The sequence below is a fragment of the Podarcis tiliguerta genome (assembly GCF_965153285.1).
Source record: "Podarcis tiliguerta genome assembly, chromosome: 2".
Taxonomy (NCBI): Eukaryota; Metazoa; Chordata; class Lepidosauria; order Squamata; family Lacertidae; genus Podarcis; species Podarcis tiliguerta.
The window spans coordinates 35,451,750-35,468,389 of record NC_139535.1 but is presented as its reverse complement, the minus strand read 5'-3'; the positions used below and the strand labels follow the sequence as shown (position 1 = coordinate 35,468,389).

General features: G+C 40.6%; 1 protein-coding gene across 3 annotated transcripts in view; it reads left to right on the top strand.

The window, feature by feature from the left end:
• Positions 1-12,831, top strand: part of RAD18 (RAD18 E3 ubiquitin protein ligase) — a 111,292-nt gene extending 98,461 nt beyond the window's left edge. For all 3 annotated transcript variants that reach the window (XM_083426060.1, XM_083426059.1, XM_083426061.1), the window contains one exon: positions 12,181-12,831. In XM_083426060.1, the coding sequence (XP_083282186.1) occupies positions 12,181-12,274 (94 nt within the window). In that variant the 3' untranslated portion in view covers positions 12,275-12,831. The remainder of the gene's footprint in view (positions 1-12,180) is intronic.
• Positions 12,832-16,640: the final 3,809 nt, after the last annotated feature.

Below are 16,640 nucleotides of genomic sequence, written 5' to 3'. Positions count from 1 at the left end.
CTAAAGGCACCCACCTGATCTTTCCTTCCTCTTTGTGCCTTCTGTGCTCCTAGGCTCAAGACTCCTACTCCCTTTGCCAAGAACCTGCTGGAGTTGTGTCAGCAGCTTCCCTTTTCTTCTGCTGACAGCCTCGCCTTGAGTCTTCCCCTCCCATGTCTTGCCTCTTTTCCACTTTTGGTCTGCCCAGCTCCTTACCTAGTTAAAGGGGCAGCAGAGAGATTCAGTGCTGTGTACTGCAATCTTCGGACGGTCCTGTTTTTCTGTAGCTGGGCTACTCAGATTCTTAGATTTTCGGCTGAGGAGGGTCATTGCCTGCCTGACATTTGCATTTCTTTCGAGACTTAGGAGAACGGATGGGTTTTTTTATGATATTCCATGGCAATATCAAAACTATCACTGGATTAGTATAGTGAGAGGGAATTCATACAAATCTCTGTTTTACTAGTCTTTAAGGTGAATCATTAAATCCCCAAATTATAGTTAATCCCCACCCCAGAGCACGTAAGAAACCAGGTAATGAAATCTGAAAGATTGAAACAAAACAAAAAAAATTAAATTTACACATTTATAAGAATATGAAATTCTAAATTGTCAATCTCACAGGCTGGTGATGGATAGGTTTCTAAATATTTGTTATGTTGTTCTGTGCATTTGTAAAGCAAACTTCTCTGCTCAGTGATGTTTATGTAAAACCAGTTTTTTAAAAAAAATATTTCTGGCTTCTTAATATGCTAAAGTAATCTCCACATAATTTTCTTCCTTGCCATGAAGAATGCTCAGTGGATGCTTTCTTGGAAAAAGCAAATGAAACTGTGCCATTGGAATAATGTTCAATCAAGTTAGTTTTTTTTAAAAAAAGAAAGTTGGAGTAAAAAATCAATTGTCTTATTTTTCTCCAAACATCACATTCAGATACAGAATTAGTTACCTTTACCATCTATCCATGCTATGTGTCAAAAATTATTTTTAGCTTTATCGATTTGATGTCAGACATGATCTCCCTTGGTGGGGGGGGGGGGGAATAATCTTAGATCCGAATTTTTTGGCTGCTGTTGCAACTTACGTAAGCAAAACGCTGGAGTGGGTTGGTAGTTCGACAAGCACAAAATACGCCAGTAAATTGAACACAGTAGGCAAATGTCTTGTTTGCTTGGCTCCAGACCCTTGGAATGAGCATGAATGCGGACCAAAAATAGAGGAAGTTTTGAGGAGAGCAGTTTCTAGTTTAAGCATTAAAGAAGAGTTTAAGAGCTGCAAAAGAGTGCATTTCTTTGAAGGCCTACAATACACTGTCAAACTGTGATTCAAGTTTGGATTCCAACTGCTAGCCTTGAATAATTCCAGTAGGTAGCCCTGCATCTGTCTTTAATAGCCAACTTCATATGTGATAGCACAATGATAAGAGAATTGAAGGGGGGAAACGGTTGCACGATTTTGTCACACGGACTGGCATTTTGCCCCCTTACAGCTGTGGTAACCCACATACTTTCCTCCTGATGTTGTTGGACCCCACCAACTGCACCAGCATGGCCAGTGGCCAAGGATGAGAGGAGATGTAGCCCCACAAAATCTAGAGGACAACACATGCGCTGTCCCTTCCTTTCTATGCATTGGCTGTGGCTTCTATTCTCTGCCGCTTTTCTCCTTGCTCAGTTGTCTTAGGGCCCCCATCTCTTCTTTTTTTAAGTTAGCAAGAGGTAACTGCATTCATGAAGGGACGCGGGTAGCGCTGTGGGTAAAAGCCTCAGTGCCTAGAACTTGCCGATCGAAAGGTCGGCGGTTCGAATCCCCGCGGTGGGGTGCGCTCCTGTCGCTCGGTCCCAGCGCCTGCCAACCTAGCAGTTTGAAAGCACCCCCGGGTGCAAGTAGATAAATAGGGACCGCTTACTAGCGGGAAGGTAAGCGGCGTTCCGTGTGCTGCGCTGGCTCGCCAGAGCAGCATCGTCACACTGACCACGTGACCCGGAAGTGTCTGCGGACAGCGCTGGCTCCCGGCCTCTAGAGTGAGATGAGCGCACAACCCTAGAGTCTGTCAAGACTGGCCCGTATGGGCAGGGGTACCTTTACCTTTAACTGCATTCATGAAGACAGAAGTGCCTGGCGTGCTCTGGTCCATGGGGTCACAAAGAGTCGGACACGACTAAACAACTAAACAACAACAACTGCATTCATGATTGACATGCTTTGCTCCCCCTGTCTGCTCCCATAGGCAGTTCAACACCACTTTGGAGTACTTCTTTGTTACTGGATTAAACCGCTAATTTAATCTAGTTTCAGAACTTGATCGCCATCAACTGTAAGCAGATGCAAAAAAATTTGTTTTGCTAATGGGGTGGCTTCCTCTCAGGAAGGACATCAATGGTACGAATATTAGCTTGGCCGCCATCCATTGGCCAGAGAAGGAACAGCAGCTGGGAGCTTGATTCCCCCACCCTTCCAGAAAGAACATTTGACCCCAGCAACCAGTCTCCCCGGGACCTCAGAGCTGGATTCTGGCATTAGCCAGAGGCTGAGGGCTGACAGAGGACTGAGCATATGCAGGAAGGCCCACCTGACTAGATCTCATAATGCTGATGTTATCTAGCTTCAAGCACAGGGACCTGAATTTGTTTGCTTTCTTCCCCCTTTCCATTACTTTCTCCCTTTCTCTTTATTAGATTGTGATTTCGTGGGCAGGGACTATTTTAACTGTTAATCTTGATCAGGGCTTAGAAAATGCCCTGTGCTTTAGAAGACGGTGGCAGTGTTGTTGGTGATGAAACAGGATTTTCTCCCTGACCTTTCTGTCCTTCCACCTAATTTCCTAAAAATGAAAATCCCAGAGGCTGCAGGAAAGCCTCCAAAAATCCTCTTGTGTAAAAAATAAATATAATAAAAACCCTAATATTTTCTATATATCAGTCTAGTGTGCATGATACTTCCAGACTGTACCAGACTGGATACATGAATAATATCTGGATGGCGTCAGTGCACAATTGCTCGAAAAACCCCAAGGCAGAATATGCAATTAAAAAGTAATATTGAGTTTATTTTAAAGGAAATCTGGGTCCCTTTGGCATCGAGACATAAAGGAAGAAAATAGGTCTAAAACTTGTAAAAAGAATAAGAAAGCAGAACATTTCACAAATCTTTAGGCAAGTGCTTCTCTTCACTGTCTGGAGCAAGGTGTTATGCCCAGAAGGCTCCACAAAAAGTGCTTGTTACAAACATTTTCAAACTGGTATGTGTTAAATAGATGACTGCCATTGCACCCAGAGGCAGTTCTAGAGTCGGAGCAAAGAAACCAAGAGAAGCAGGTAGTAGTAAGTGGAAGAGGAAGATCTTGATTTTTTCCAGATCCTTCAATAGATACAAGCTATCCAGTAGGTAGAAGTCACAGGTAATCTAGATTAGATCCTGCATGCAAAACTAGGCTTCCAAAAGCTATATCGGAAAAGCCAACATCAGTCTTAGTTCTCCACACCTCATTACAAAAGGGGGGAGGGATTTGAACTTAATGACAGTTAGTTAGCTTGAGGGAATGCTCCATACCTTGTAGACCAAGACTGGAATGCATTCATCTAAAGCACTCACAGGACATAAGAACATGAGAAGAGCCTACTGGATCAGGCCAGTGATCCGTTGAGTAAAGTAAGCATCCTGTTCTTACAATGGAAAATGTCTCACAGGGCATTCAAAGCTGCGTTATCATAATTCAACTAATAGGATGAAACGGGTGAGAATCTGTGAATTGTTACAGTTTTGATTAGTTGGATTTTATGCCCCGTCTTTGTCAGTATGTAAATTGGTTACATGGGACTCCTTTCGGAATAAACAGCTATCTTGTACCCACCCACCCTATTTTCTTTTCTTCTTCTTCTTTTGTAAACCATGCAAAGTTTTAACATCAACAAAGAACGCTCCTTAAGTTTGCCATCTTTGTCTTCAGATTTGCCTTCATTCTGATCTTCGTTGGTGGCATAGGAGAAGATAGCTGTCCAAGTGTGACCGCAACTTTTGTACTTCGCTTCCTCCCCAAGTCTTACCATGGATATTTTCCAGAACCCATTATTCTTTCCTAACCTACTTGCTTTGATCTCTTTGGACCTGATCCCCATGTAGATAGTCTGTTTCTCTAGTGTAGGGTAGCCAAGATGGTGACCCCTAGAGATGTTGTTGGACTATAACTCCCATGAGCCCCGACCAGCATGGCTAATGGTCAGGGATGATGGGAATTGTAGTCAACAAGTTCTGGAGGGCACCATGTTAGTTATCCCTGCTCTCTAGTGGATAGAAGGGCCGTGGATTTATGGAAGGTTTAATTTAGTTGGTGCAGGGTTTGTGTTTGTTTTAGTGACATTTGAAAAATCCTATTGTTAGACTTATTTTTACATCATTTGATTTTGCTGTGTTGTAAATTTCAGGGCTGGGCACATCAAGGAATTTAAATGCATACAACATTTTGAGATTTTCCAGGCCATACAATTTATCATCAATTGAATAAAATGAAAATGTAAATCAGATGAAAAATGCTCATCAGACAGCTGTGTGTTTTTCATTTATTTAACCATCAGCCAGGTTTTTATTTCAAGGACGCATTCCTTGGTAAAATTAAAATCCCAACAAAATTGATTCTTGGAATTGTATTTTCTTTGCTGCTAGTGAAAATAAGAAACAAAAATAAAAATCGTGACTCACAAACAATGGGAAATGTTCAGACAATGAAACTGAAATGTAATGGTTTTGGGAACAGAATTATTCAGAGATATTCAGAAAACTCAGCTAAAGCAAGCATTTCATTGTAAAGCTTCTGGTAGTTTTGCTACAATGCTTAAATACTATTTTCCAGTTCAGTAGTAGCTGAAATTCTACCAGATTCTTGCTTATATGAAAGATAACCCTTCATTTTGGAGGACAGTTGTAGCCACATGAAGTATGCATGTGTGTGCTTCTTGGATTGTTATGGATTTGCCTTGTAAGGTTTTCCTATGGTTCTCTCTCTTTCTCTTTCTCTTTCCTCTTCCTCTTTCTCCCCCACCAAAAGAAGCAACCCACCTATTTGCTAATGCAACATGTTTTAGTGCGAATATTTTAGCTTTCAGCAGTCATTTTTAGAGAACAGCTTATTTTGTAAGTAGTTCATCAAACAACTTGTGTTTCTACTAAAGGCAATTTATGATTTTACTTTGATGACACATTTTACTTTGACAGCTAAGCTAGCAGCAATAACAGAAGTCCCCTTTTTGGGTATAAAAAAACATTCCAGCTATTCTGTAGACTCTAGTGGATGTAGTAGCAGTGCCGTGTTTTTTCTTATTATTATATGTTCCTTTGTTAGGCAGAACTGAGAGACAGACCTAAAGGACCTTTGCGATACATTTTGATACGTCAGGGGGGAGATTATCCACTATACACTGGTTTGTTGTCTCATGAAAGATTTCAGGATCCATTCAAATGTGACATGACGAATCCTGGTGGGTGCAGGCTTGATGCACATATAACATTTTCCATCTCTGTGACTAATCAGAATTTGAAATGCAATTCAAACTGGGCTCAAAACACTGTCTGCAAGGTTAGTCCTGGTGATGCTGAATTAGGACAGAATTTGCACAGGGAAACCACAACCTGGAAGATGATCCTGACCTACTAAGACCTGGGGCGAGTTTATTTCTTTGGAGCTCAGTGTGCTTAAGTCTTTTATTTATTTTCATCAGCCGAAGATCCAATTTTATTGGCATACTTCGTATTTAAGAGCTGAAGGGACATTCAGAGTGGTCTGGATCCACAGTTTGGGATAAAGAAAATCATTGTTTTAAATTTAAAGAAAAGCAAGGAGCTTCTCAAGAGAGGGAATTCTGGTGTCTGGGAGTAGCCACCAAGAAGGCCCTCTCCTGTTTCTCCAACAAGCATGACTGTGAGGGTCTCATGCTCTAAATCATTGGTCTTCATCAGGTGGGTCATGACTTTTTCCCAGTGGTTGTCACAACGAGTTTCAGAAGTTAAAGCAAACAAGTCTCCATCCATTGGCAGAAAAAATAAAGAAGGAAGAAAGTTTGAAATAACTTAAAATGAAGAGAGATTGGTTTCCTTATAAAAGAATTGTGCATTCTTTGCACAGGCAAAGATGCAGGCTGTAGAAATCTATTTTTCATTCACTTGCATGTTTTCCTTCTTGAGCTGGGAGCCATTCTGGGTTACCAGCTTCTTCCAGGAAGCAGAGAGAGAGACATGTTATTTCCATTGTGTAAAATGGGCTTTTGCAGATGCTGTGGTTCTGTTCAAATAAATAACATGATAGTTCTGTCACCATAAAAAAATGCACTTGCAGATCTCTTGAAAAGGAGGATTGCATGAATGACTAGGAGATCGTCTACAGGTATACGCAGAAAGCCTTTCGTTCCAACCTGTGGCTAATTTAATTTGCTCAAAGTTATTGTGTCTATTGATTTCCATAGAACTCACATCGACTCACATCCTAATTTTTTATTTATTAAAAAAAATCACACTTATTAGCACATCAGCAATTATAAATTTCATTAGTAGAGCATTTTAGCTGAGCAACTTTTGTAGCAAAGTTTGATGCATCTTTTGAGTTCTTGTTAGAACTCATCTTCCACTGCTTCACATGTTTATCCAAGCTATACAGCAAGGTGTACAACAGTTCTCCTCTAGCACGAAACAGCAAATTTATTTTTCAGTTCTGATTTGGGGAAATGCCATGTTTAGACTTTCAGATCAGTGATTTCTGTTTTCTGTCCAATTTTTATTGTCTTGTTCAATTACTGTCGTGCAGTTGAAGAAGCAACCATGTGCTAGGAATTAGTGACCATAAAGGAAGACATTCCTTCTGGGATTATGCATAGTTAGTGCTTTACGTGTTAATTTGATGTGATCCAGTCTGGCACAGCTACGCTGGATGCCTGCGCAACCTTTGGCAGTAGAACTGAAATGATGCATAAACTGTGATGTTGGATTCCTGGAAACTGGCTTGCAGATTTAAGAAGTCGTCTCACTTAGGAATAAGTGGCATACATTTCACAATCATTTTTCTGGTGTACAACAACAACAGCAACAACAACACCACCACTCTATATTTCTGTGAAAATAGAATTTTCTCCTAGTTCATTGAGTAAAAGGTTGACCTTCAGCCCCAGTATGGAAACATCCTTTTTAATGGCGAGCAAAATGAAAGCATTTTGTGTGTAAAAACTGTTCTTATAAAATAATAGCAATGAAGAGGAATCATATGGTGGAGCTTGTGAGTCCATAGTTGCCTGTCCACTTGGTAACAGGGAAATGATAGTAATCTCAGGGACTGTTAAGTTTCTTTGAATAAGGTTCTCTTTCTCTCTCTAGTGTAAGTACACTTCATGGCTCTCTTGGCTGTTATAGCTCTGCAATCGGTTTCAATTATTTGATAAGGAAGTTATTTTTGGAAACTTTGTTTATTCACTTCAGACAATCAGATGAGTACAAGGACACCCACCATCAGAGGTGAAACCATCAATTAACATTCTGAAACCTCACTTAATAAACTAATACTAAAAAAGCAAAAAAAGCACACAGCAGTCATAAAATTATATAGAAACCCATGACAGCAAAAACCAAGTCAATATATCAGTCATTTAAAATCCAAAAGGAAAGTTTTCATCAACTTAAAAAAGGCTATTAAAAAGGGGATGGGGCAGACCTCTCTTGGGAGGGAGTTCCCAGAAAGACTCCTAGCATTACTGTACAGAATATGAGAGCAGATATGCCATGGAATTCCTCATGCTTCATTGGGTCCAGACAATTGCCTCTTCCAGATTACTTACCAAAATTGTTGCTAACGCTGCCATCTTATTATTTATTCAATTATATACCGCTTAATTGTTAAGATGGCTTCTAAGTGGTATATAAGTATAAAAACCAGTTACAAAAGACACATAATTGCAATGCGCAATGAAATTATTTCATCAAAGCATCAAAATAAACATGCACATAGAAAACGTACAAGAAAACAAGCCAGCTGAAACATCGAGTTTCAGAGTTAAAGCAGCAATGAAAACAAAGCATGTCAGGAGATCAGGGGAATGCTTGCCTAAGCAGTTGTGTCTCCAAAAGCTGATGGAGCATCAATATGGAAGCCTGCTTTGGATCACCAGGCTGTGGCAGTACTAACTGGGTTCTACGTGGTGATCTCAACACCCTTACCTGGCAATGGAAAAGAAGAGTGGAACAGGTCCAGTTTTTCCCCAACAGTGCCTGCAGCTGAACCACCCCCACTGCTTCAAGCACCTTTCCTAAAAGGGGGAGGGTATTAGCACCTGGCTGGTAGTTGTCAAATATCTTCAGGAAGGTTTCTTTTCCAGGAGCACATGCACCATTGCTTCTTTCAAAGTGGTGCAGACCACCCCCTCACTCAGTGATACTTGGCCACCTGATGAGCCCACTCTGTCAGCTTCTCTGCCTTGTACGAACAAGCCAAAAGGGGCAGGGGTTGAGGGAGCAAGTAGTGGGATGGATAGGCAAAAGAGCTTCATCCACGTCATCGGGTCCCAGTCATTAGAATGGCTACTGACCTGATCTCCGTAACCATTTTCATCTAGAGTACCTCCGGTTATTTGTATGTTCCCTAGCAGCTTGTTCTCAACAGCCTTGAATGCATTGAAGGAAAGTTGAGATACAAATGGAGGACCAATTTGGGAATGTCGCTAGCCATGGACAAATGAGACATAAAAGGAAGAACAGATATTTGAAAGAACTTACTTTGCCTGAGGCCATTGAAAGTGGCAGCTGAGCTACATGGTCTTTTATTCTGGCATATAATCAAGTAGCTCCTTGTGTCACAGGGAGGAGCCGGAGCTAAATGATAGCACATGTATCAAACATGTATGAAGTCCAACCTCTCTAATTAAAGTGCCCTTGAAAAACAGGATCTGGAAAGACCGCTCTCTGAGACTTAAAAAAAGGTAGTCACCATGGTGCCTTCTAGATACACAGTTGAGCTACAACTCCCATCAGCCTTAGCCACCATCAGCAAAGGTTTGGGATGATAGGAGTTGTAGTCCAAGAACAACTGGGGAGGGCATCACATTGGCTACCACTGAAACTGTTGCCTTTCAGAGTACATTGCCACCGACCTGGTGCAGGATCCCATGGGCTAAGGCAGCTCAAGAGTTGCAGGACCATGGATAGCTCCTAGGAAGCAATGTGCTCCAATGAAGGTTGAGAGCAGACTGAGCATTTTAAAGCATTTCCTCCACTCCTTGTGGTAACTTAGATTCTTAAAGCGCCAACCCTTTGACTTGAAGATGAGCACTCCTCCCCCTGTTGCATTCTGTAACCTCACACCTGACCCGGTGAGGCACCGTGGGATGCATTTACTTCCTCAGGCTCAGGGAAAGGCACCCATGAGGGCCCTGGTGATATGGCAGGTTGCTGAAGAGGCCAGAGACCAACTTGGATTTGAGTCCTGGAAGACCTGTTCCCTGCCTTGCAGGCCTTTTCTACCTGGCCTGGGAAGGCAGGACTCTGACTCCAGCTACAAAAACCCGAGGCTGCTGAACTCTTGGACTAGGATATTGTTTAGGGTGGGGGTTTTTTGGCTGTTATTCATTTTTGTATTTTTGTTAGATATTATTATATATAATATGTGGAAATTGTTTATTTTGCTTCTGTACTTTTGATGTTTATTGATCTTTCTGACATTTGTTAAGTTTCTTGTAAGTTTTTTAAGTTTTAATGTAAGCTTCTTGATCACGGTTTGAACTATAGAAAGGTGGCATGCAAATAAAATTATGTATGCCTACATACATGTATGTTGTGGGTTCCTGTCAGTTGGCCTTAGGCTCAGGGGTTTCCCAGTTTCCAAGAGCAAATTCAGAGCCTTGGACCTGTTCCATTTCCTTAGCTGCAGACTCTGAGTCTGGTTGAACATTGAACCATATTGGAAGGGCCTTAACTTCCTCTAGAAGCCTGTCTGGACTTCAAGATCTTTTTCACAGCCCCACCACCTTCACAGGCACATTTGGTGAGGACATGAGAGAGGGCCTCCTTGGGGACTGCTCTCAGGTTGTGGAACTCCATTCCATGGGGGGCTAGGCTGGCCCAGGCTTTGCTTTCATTTCACTGGCAGGCCACTAATGGGCTGTTGTGACGAGGTCTTCTTGAGAGTGGGTGTTGCACTTGTGTGTGTGTGGATGTGTGTGCACTTTGAGGGTTTTCAGTGGTGTTTTTAATAGGGTTACATATTTAATTGCTTTTCAAAAAATATTTGTGTTCTTTGGGTGTTTTAGTTGTATCTGTTTTCATTTATGCTGTGAGCTGCCTTGGGCCCTGCACTGAGAGAAAGGAAAGATATTTATTAAATAAACAATTAGCTGCTGAACTCTGTGGCTGTGGCACCTAGGCAAGATGGACCACCAGCGCGACTGAGTATAAGGCAGTTCTGTAGGTCTTAGTGAAAGCATGAGGCTTTCACTTGCTGTGAAGGTGCACTGGAAATTTAAAACCCCCATAAGTTAAATCCTTATATATTTTGAGTATATAAAATACTTAAGGAGTGAGGAACCCTTTTCAGCCAAAGGCCTCATTTCCCTCACGGTCAGCCTTCCAGGCATCTCATGCCAGTGAAAATGTCAAAGGTTTCTGCAGACACCTGCCTACCTACCTCTTTAGCCAGTTAAGAAAGAGACATTATCATAGTTCACAGGCACATTCCAGTCAGATGAAAGCAGTCAAGGAGGGCATGGTGCAGGGTTGGTGAGCGCTGTGGCCTGAGAAGAGCGGGCCGGGCCTGGCAATAGTACTACGGGCCAGGTAGAATAGTGGGCCTCATGTTCCCTGCGCCTTAAATAAATGAATACAATACATTTCAAAATGACAGCACTATAACAGACTGTGTATAGATTTTTGAGCTTTGATCAATATACCCTTTTATCTTTTTAAATTCCTCCTCAGCATTCACTCCTGTTGTCTTCTGACTTTACAATAGTAGCCTTTATTTATAGTAGCACTTTACATTTTGAAATCTGAGGTTTTTATCCTACCATGGGAGAAAATGTAATTACCTTTTCTGACTGAGCAGAAATTCCTTTTCAAATTAAATGTTACGAGATGTCACTAGTATATTTATGTAATATTAAAAGGGGGAGACGTTTCCCCTTAAGGCCCTGTATCTGTGCTTGCCCATTTCTGATCCTCATTATCACGGTTAACATTTCCACTTCTGCAACATTTTACCATTTTCTTAACCTTTCAGATTTTTTTAATGCATTTATCTGATCTTCTTAGAACTTTCTTCCTGTCTTTTCAGCACATTACTGATTAGCACTGGGACCATACGTTGTATCCAACTCAGTTCTACTCTCAGAGTAGACCCATAGCAGTCAATGGACCTCAGTTAGTCAAGACTTAATTTTAATGCCTCTGCTGTGATTAATGTTGGATACAACTTTACTTGGCTGGACGGCAGGAGACTGAAAGCATCTGTAGATTTTGAGTTTTCTCTTTCCCCCCCATATATTATATATTCAGATTACTGTTAATGTTTGAAAAGACACAGCATGAGGTTAGGGCATAAGCTTTTATTGCTTAAGGCTATTTTGTTCAAATCCCCACTTTGGTGACGTATTTCCAACCGCCTGTCCGGATCCATTGTTGGGAAAGCCAAAAGATACAATACTGGCTGCATGACTCCCGTCAGGCACCCTCAGAATTGTTGTATTGTTCATTAGGACAAACTCATCATCTCCATTATAAAACAACCACATGTGGTTTCTCTCCTACATCAGTATAGATGGCTTAATAAGGCCTGCAGTGTCATATAATAAAGAAATTGGATGTTAAAAAAATTGTACAAAATGATCTCTTTGGGTATTAACTTTTGAGACAGAGGGGTTGCTCAGTTCTCCCTGATTTAGTCTTAAAAATCAGAACTGGATGTCCTTCAATAATGAATGCTTTAGCTAAACTCAAGTATGTGAATTTGATTTTTGTAATAAATATCTGAGCTGCATGCAGGAGGCCGGATTAGAGAATCCTGAGTGGTTTCTTCTGACCTTTGGCTATGTTAATATTGCCTTATTTTAATCAGCCTTTGCCCATACACTGTGACTACACTGTATTTATGACTCATAAGTCTTAAGATAACTACTATCCATTTCTGTTACATTCAGTTTTAAGATTAATTTTTTCTCTTTTTTTTTCCTTTTCTTTTAGCAACAGTTTCCCAGATAAGAAAATGACCAAGCAAAAATCAGAACAGTCTAGAAGCAGCTTGTTACTTCCTAAGCATAAGCGAAGAAAAGAATAGCAAAGTTCCTGGATACTACCTTGCATTAAGAATACTTCCAAAATATAACATACTTGTATAGGTAATCTTATCTGTCCTGCTTTTCATATACCTGCATCATTTGCCACCCATCACCCCTTTGCTCCATAATACCTGGGACTCACTTTCCCACCCACATCTTCAACCTGCTTAGGCCTGGTATGAGCAATTGCACTAAAGAAAATCTTGGGGATAGTTTGCAAAGTTACAACCAAGTGATGGATCTGGCACTGCCTGATTTATCAGCCATATGATTCCAGTCAAATTTCTTTACTGATGAGATCTCTTAGAGATTTGGCTTAACCAAACCTCATTTTTTGAAAAAAGAATACAGACGTTTTGCCAACTTTTGTGGCGGTTTTAATATGCATAAAACATGATTGTTGTGGAAAAAAATAACATTATAAAACCTCACACAGTATAATATTATTATTATTTTTTACAAGAGGCCGTTTATTTGGCATTCTGTAGCACTAGAGCACTTAATGCTAGCTTGCTTCTGGGATGTACTACAAACTAATAAAATGTAAAACGAAAAACCACCAACCTTCTTTATTTTTCTCTCCAGTGTGTGTAAAATCTTTCTTTACTGCTTGTGGTATGGTTCCCTTGAGTCATTGGAGACACCCCCCCCCCTTTCTCATACATGTTGTCTGCAGCATACCTGGTTTTGGTGAGGTCCACCACCTACAACTTGCATTTTTGCTGACTCTCCTTTTCATTTGAAAACTGCTCTTTAAGCCCAGGTTTTTTTAAAAATCCATTCCTGGATTTGGCATGAGAACAACATAAATGCGAAATGAGGCCATGTATGCTTTTTTCTTCTAACAGACAATCTCCTTGACACTTTTCCTAAGCCATCTATCTCATAAATGTGACTGCTACAACACGGCTGTTGGGGTCCCCCCCCCAAAAAATTTGCACTTTAGTACAAATAATACTTTGGGCATAGTTCACTATATTTCTGCAGACTAAATAAAAATAAAGCAACTATTAGTATTTGAAGCCCTTCCTATTCTGAAGAATGACACACCAACAACAACCACCAGCTCAGTTTGGAGTAGGCAGAGGTGCTTTTGGCTGATGGTCTACCAGCTCAGAGAAGAGAATCCAACCTGTTCCTTATAGGTTTGCACTTCTCTTTAAAGGTCATGTTTTGGGATACTCTTAGATCCAGCTTTGCTCTCAGGTGCCCATGTGGCACCCATAGCGTAGAGTGTCTTTCACCAAGTCAGTGTACATGTGTTTGAGAACTATGATTCGGCCAGATTCTGAGATCTTTATACATCAGCACTGAAAAGCTCAAATACAAGTCCTGTATGCAAGCCACAATTTCAATGTGAACCCATTTTAACTGATCAAATGAATAAGATGGATGAGATGCCCTAGAGCAGGCATAGGCAAACTCGGCCCTCTAGATGTTTTGGGACTACAACTCCCATCATCGCTAGCTAACAGGACCTGTGGTCAGGGATGATAGAAGTTGTAGTCCCAAAACATCTGGAGGGCCGAGTTTGCCTATGCCTGCCCTAGAGACTGGCAACATACCTTCAACTGCTGGCAACCATGGTGCAATCTATATTTGGCTTGATGTGAATGATCAACAACAAGCTTTTTTGTCACTGCATAAAATAGCAAAAAGGGGTTTTAAGATAAGTTACCTACCTAATAGGATGATAAATTCAAATGTAGAGACATACATTTGGTAATAGATATTATGAAACTTTTTCTCAGACTAACACTCAATCACCGTGCTGCATTATGCCTTCCAGATTTAAATATGTGCAGCAGACACTCAGGACCTTAAACTAGAGCCTCACATTGAAATACTAAGAGAGAATCTTGTGTGAGCCAGAGCAGTGAAGAATTATGAATTAGTATCCCAATCTCTTTGAATCTGTTTGGTATTTTTTTCCAATTCGTGGTTAGTTTTCTTGCTGCAGGTTGAGAGCTACCCATCGTCTGAGCATTTTACTTGAGTGAAATATATGAAGCAGTAAAGGCTCTTTCTTAATCATATTAAGGCAGTAGTTCCTAAACATTTTTTTCTCCACAGTCCACTTGGAGGATCTTGGTGGAACACTTAATGTTTTTTTCTGCCTATTGTAGCAATTGTAATGGGCTGTGCTAGATGCTGTATGGTTTTTAATTATATTTTTATTGCTTTTATATTGCATTTTATTCTGTTGTGATTTGAATTCTATAGAATTCAAATTGTATTGCAATAAAATAAGATAGAACAAATAGAAGAAGCAATAAAAATACAATAAAAAAATTTGAAATCTACTTGAATCTTAAATATGATCCATGTGCTGCCATCTCTTGTCTCCACCAACATGCTGCACACCACTGGAGTGAAGCAGTTTGGGAACCTCTGATCTAAGATTAACAGATGATTGCTAACCTTTGCAAAGGGTATTATTTCATCTCAAATCTTTCAGGGAAGAAGCTTTTGTTGGAGAATGGACTCATACCTACTTGAGTATTCAACAATAGTATTAGTAATATTATGGTTAGTTCTTTTTGGCCTACTATGTGACCAAAATGTGAACTGAAATTTGCCAGGCTTGATGTGAATGATATATGGGTATGTTTGGGTGAGCTTTCTGAGTTTACTGTCTGTGCATGTGAGATATTCAACACAATGAGTTTCTGCCCTATTTTACATTAATGATCCCCTCGCTCCTCTTTGAAGACAACAGCAGATTATAAAGTCAATCTCAGTTGACCAACAATGCTGAGTCCCTTTAAAAATCCTTAAAATCCTGATGTATGTGCAATGTTTCTGGATTGATGATCCCTTTAAAAAAAAGGAAAAGAAAGATTGTGCGCTCAAAGTTTCCTAGACAGCCATGCAGAGAATCTGTGCTAGCTAAATGTTTCCATCTACATTGCAATCATTGAATTTCTATCCTTTTTACTAAACGTTGCCTGTCAAAGTTAATTACTCATGGAAAGCTCTGAAACTTAACATCCCCAGAGCAAGAAACACCCAGGCTGTTTTAGTGTGGGCACTGTTGATTCAGTCAAACTCAATTCAGTTGTGCATGCATGTGCATATGAAGACACACAACCCACAGTGTTTCATACACTGAAACGTGACCCCGAGATTAAGAGTCTCATGCTACATTTAATGTGGTCTTGCAGATCTGACATTTTTCATACTGACCACAGCACTATCTAGAAAAAGGGAACCCAGTATTTTGTTTCTGTAGCAGGATTCGGTTCCAGGAAAGTAGTGTGTGTACCCCACACATTTTTGTCACATTGTAAACTGTTTCGTATTATTGAGACACAAGTTGTATTTATGAAGAAACTCAGTTGATCTAGAGTTTATAGTAGCAGTTCTAGGCCAAATCTAAATAAGCAAGCCTTGGTTATGGAAACTTGTAGATAACCAGTTTTACTCAGTGACCCTTGTTTAAGCAAGTGACCATGCTTGACATAATCTGCATTAGTTTCTCAGTCTTTGCGCAAGACTGAAGGTGGGAGAAAAATGAGCTAAAGAACTTGGCGATGAACATTGAAAGTAGATATAACCACTTTTCACTTCTTAGATTCGCCATGAAGAAAGAAGTGGGATCATATGTGCCATCTCTGCTTCCAAATTCAGTATATATAGTTCCTACATGTATATACTTGGACATACATAGGACTTTTTCTGTGCAACTAGGAAAAAGCAGAGTCTGCATCCTAGCAGGACTGAGGCAGTATGGATGAGGGGCTCTCATGTCTAAGAGACTGGGCAGTTGCCAGTTCTGGATGGGGCTGGACTCTTTCTGAAGAAGCAGGTACCTAGTCTGGCGCTACCTGTGTATCCATCTTTATCACCCCGTATGCTTAGTGGCTTGGAATGCCTTGACTGGCAAGATAGTTACATCTGTTTCTGGACATGGGGAGCTTTACCACACTTTTGATGCATTGATAACCTAGGAGCTAGTTTATCGCAATGTGTTTTAGGTGGGGGTGCCCTTAAGATTGGCCCAGAAGCTGCATTTGGTGAGAAGGCAGCAGCTAAAATGCTAGCTGAAGTGGCTGACTGTCACTCAGTAGGCATTTGTTGATGGCTGCCAATATCCTGATGGGCCAAGTTGAATTAATCAGTCAATCATTTTATTTGTATGCTGACTTTCCGTCACTCATGCTCTGTACATAACGTCAAACATAACAAAAGTAGTCATAAACTGGGAGGGGGGGGGATACACAGTGAAACTGAACAAATAGGAAGAACTGAAATAAAGATACAAACAACAACAAGCCTGGCCCAACAAACCCCCCTAAACAATACCCCAGGTCAAGATTTAAGGTTTCGGTGTTAGTCTATAAAGCCCTTAACAACGTGTAGTCA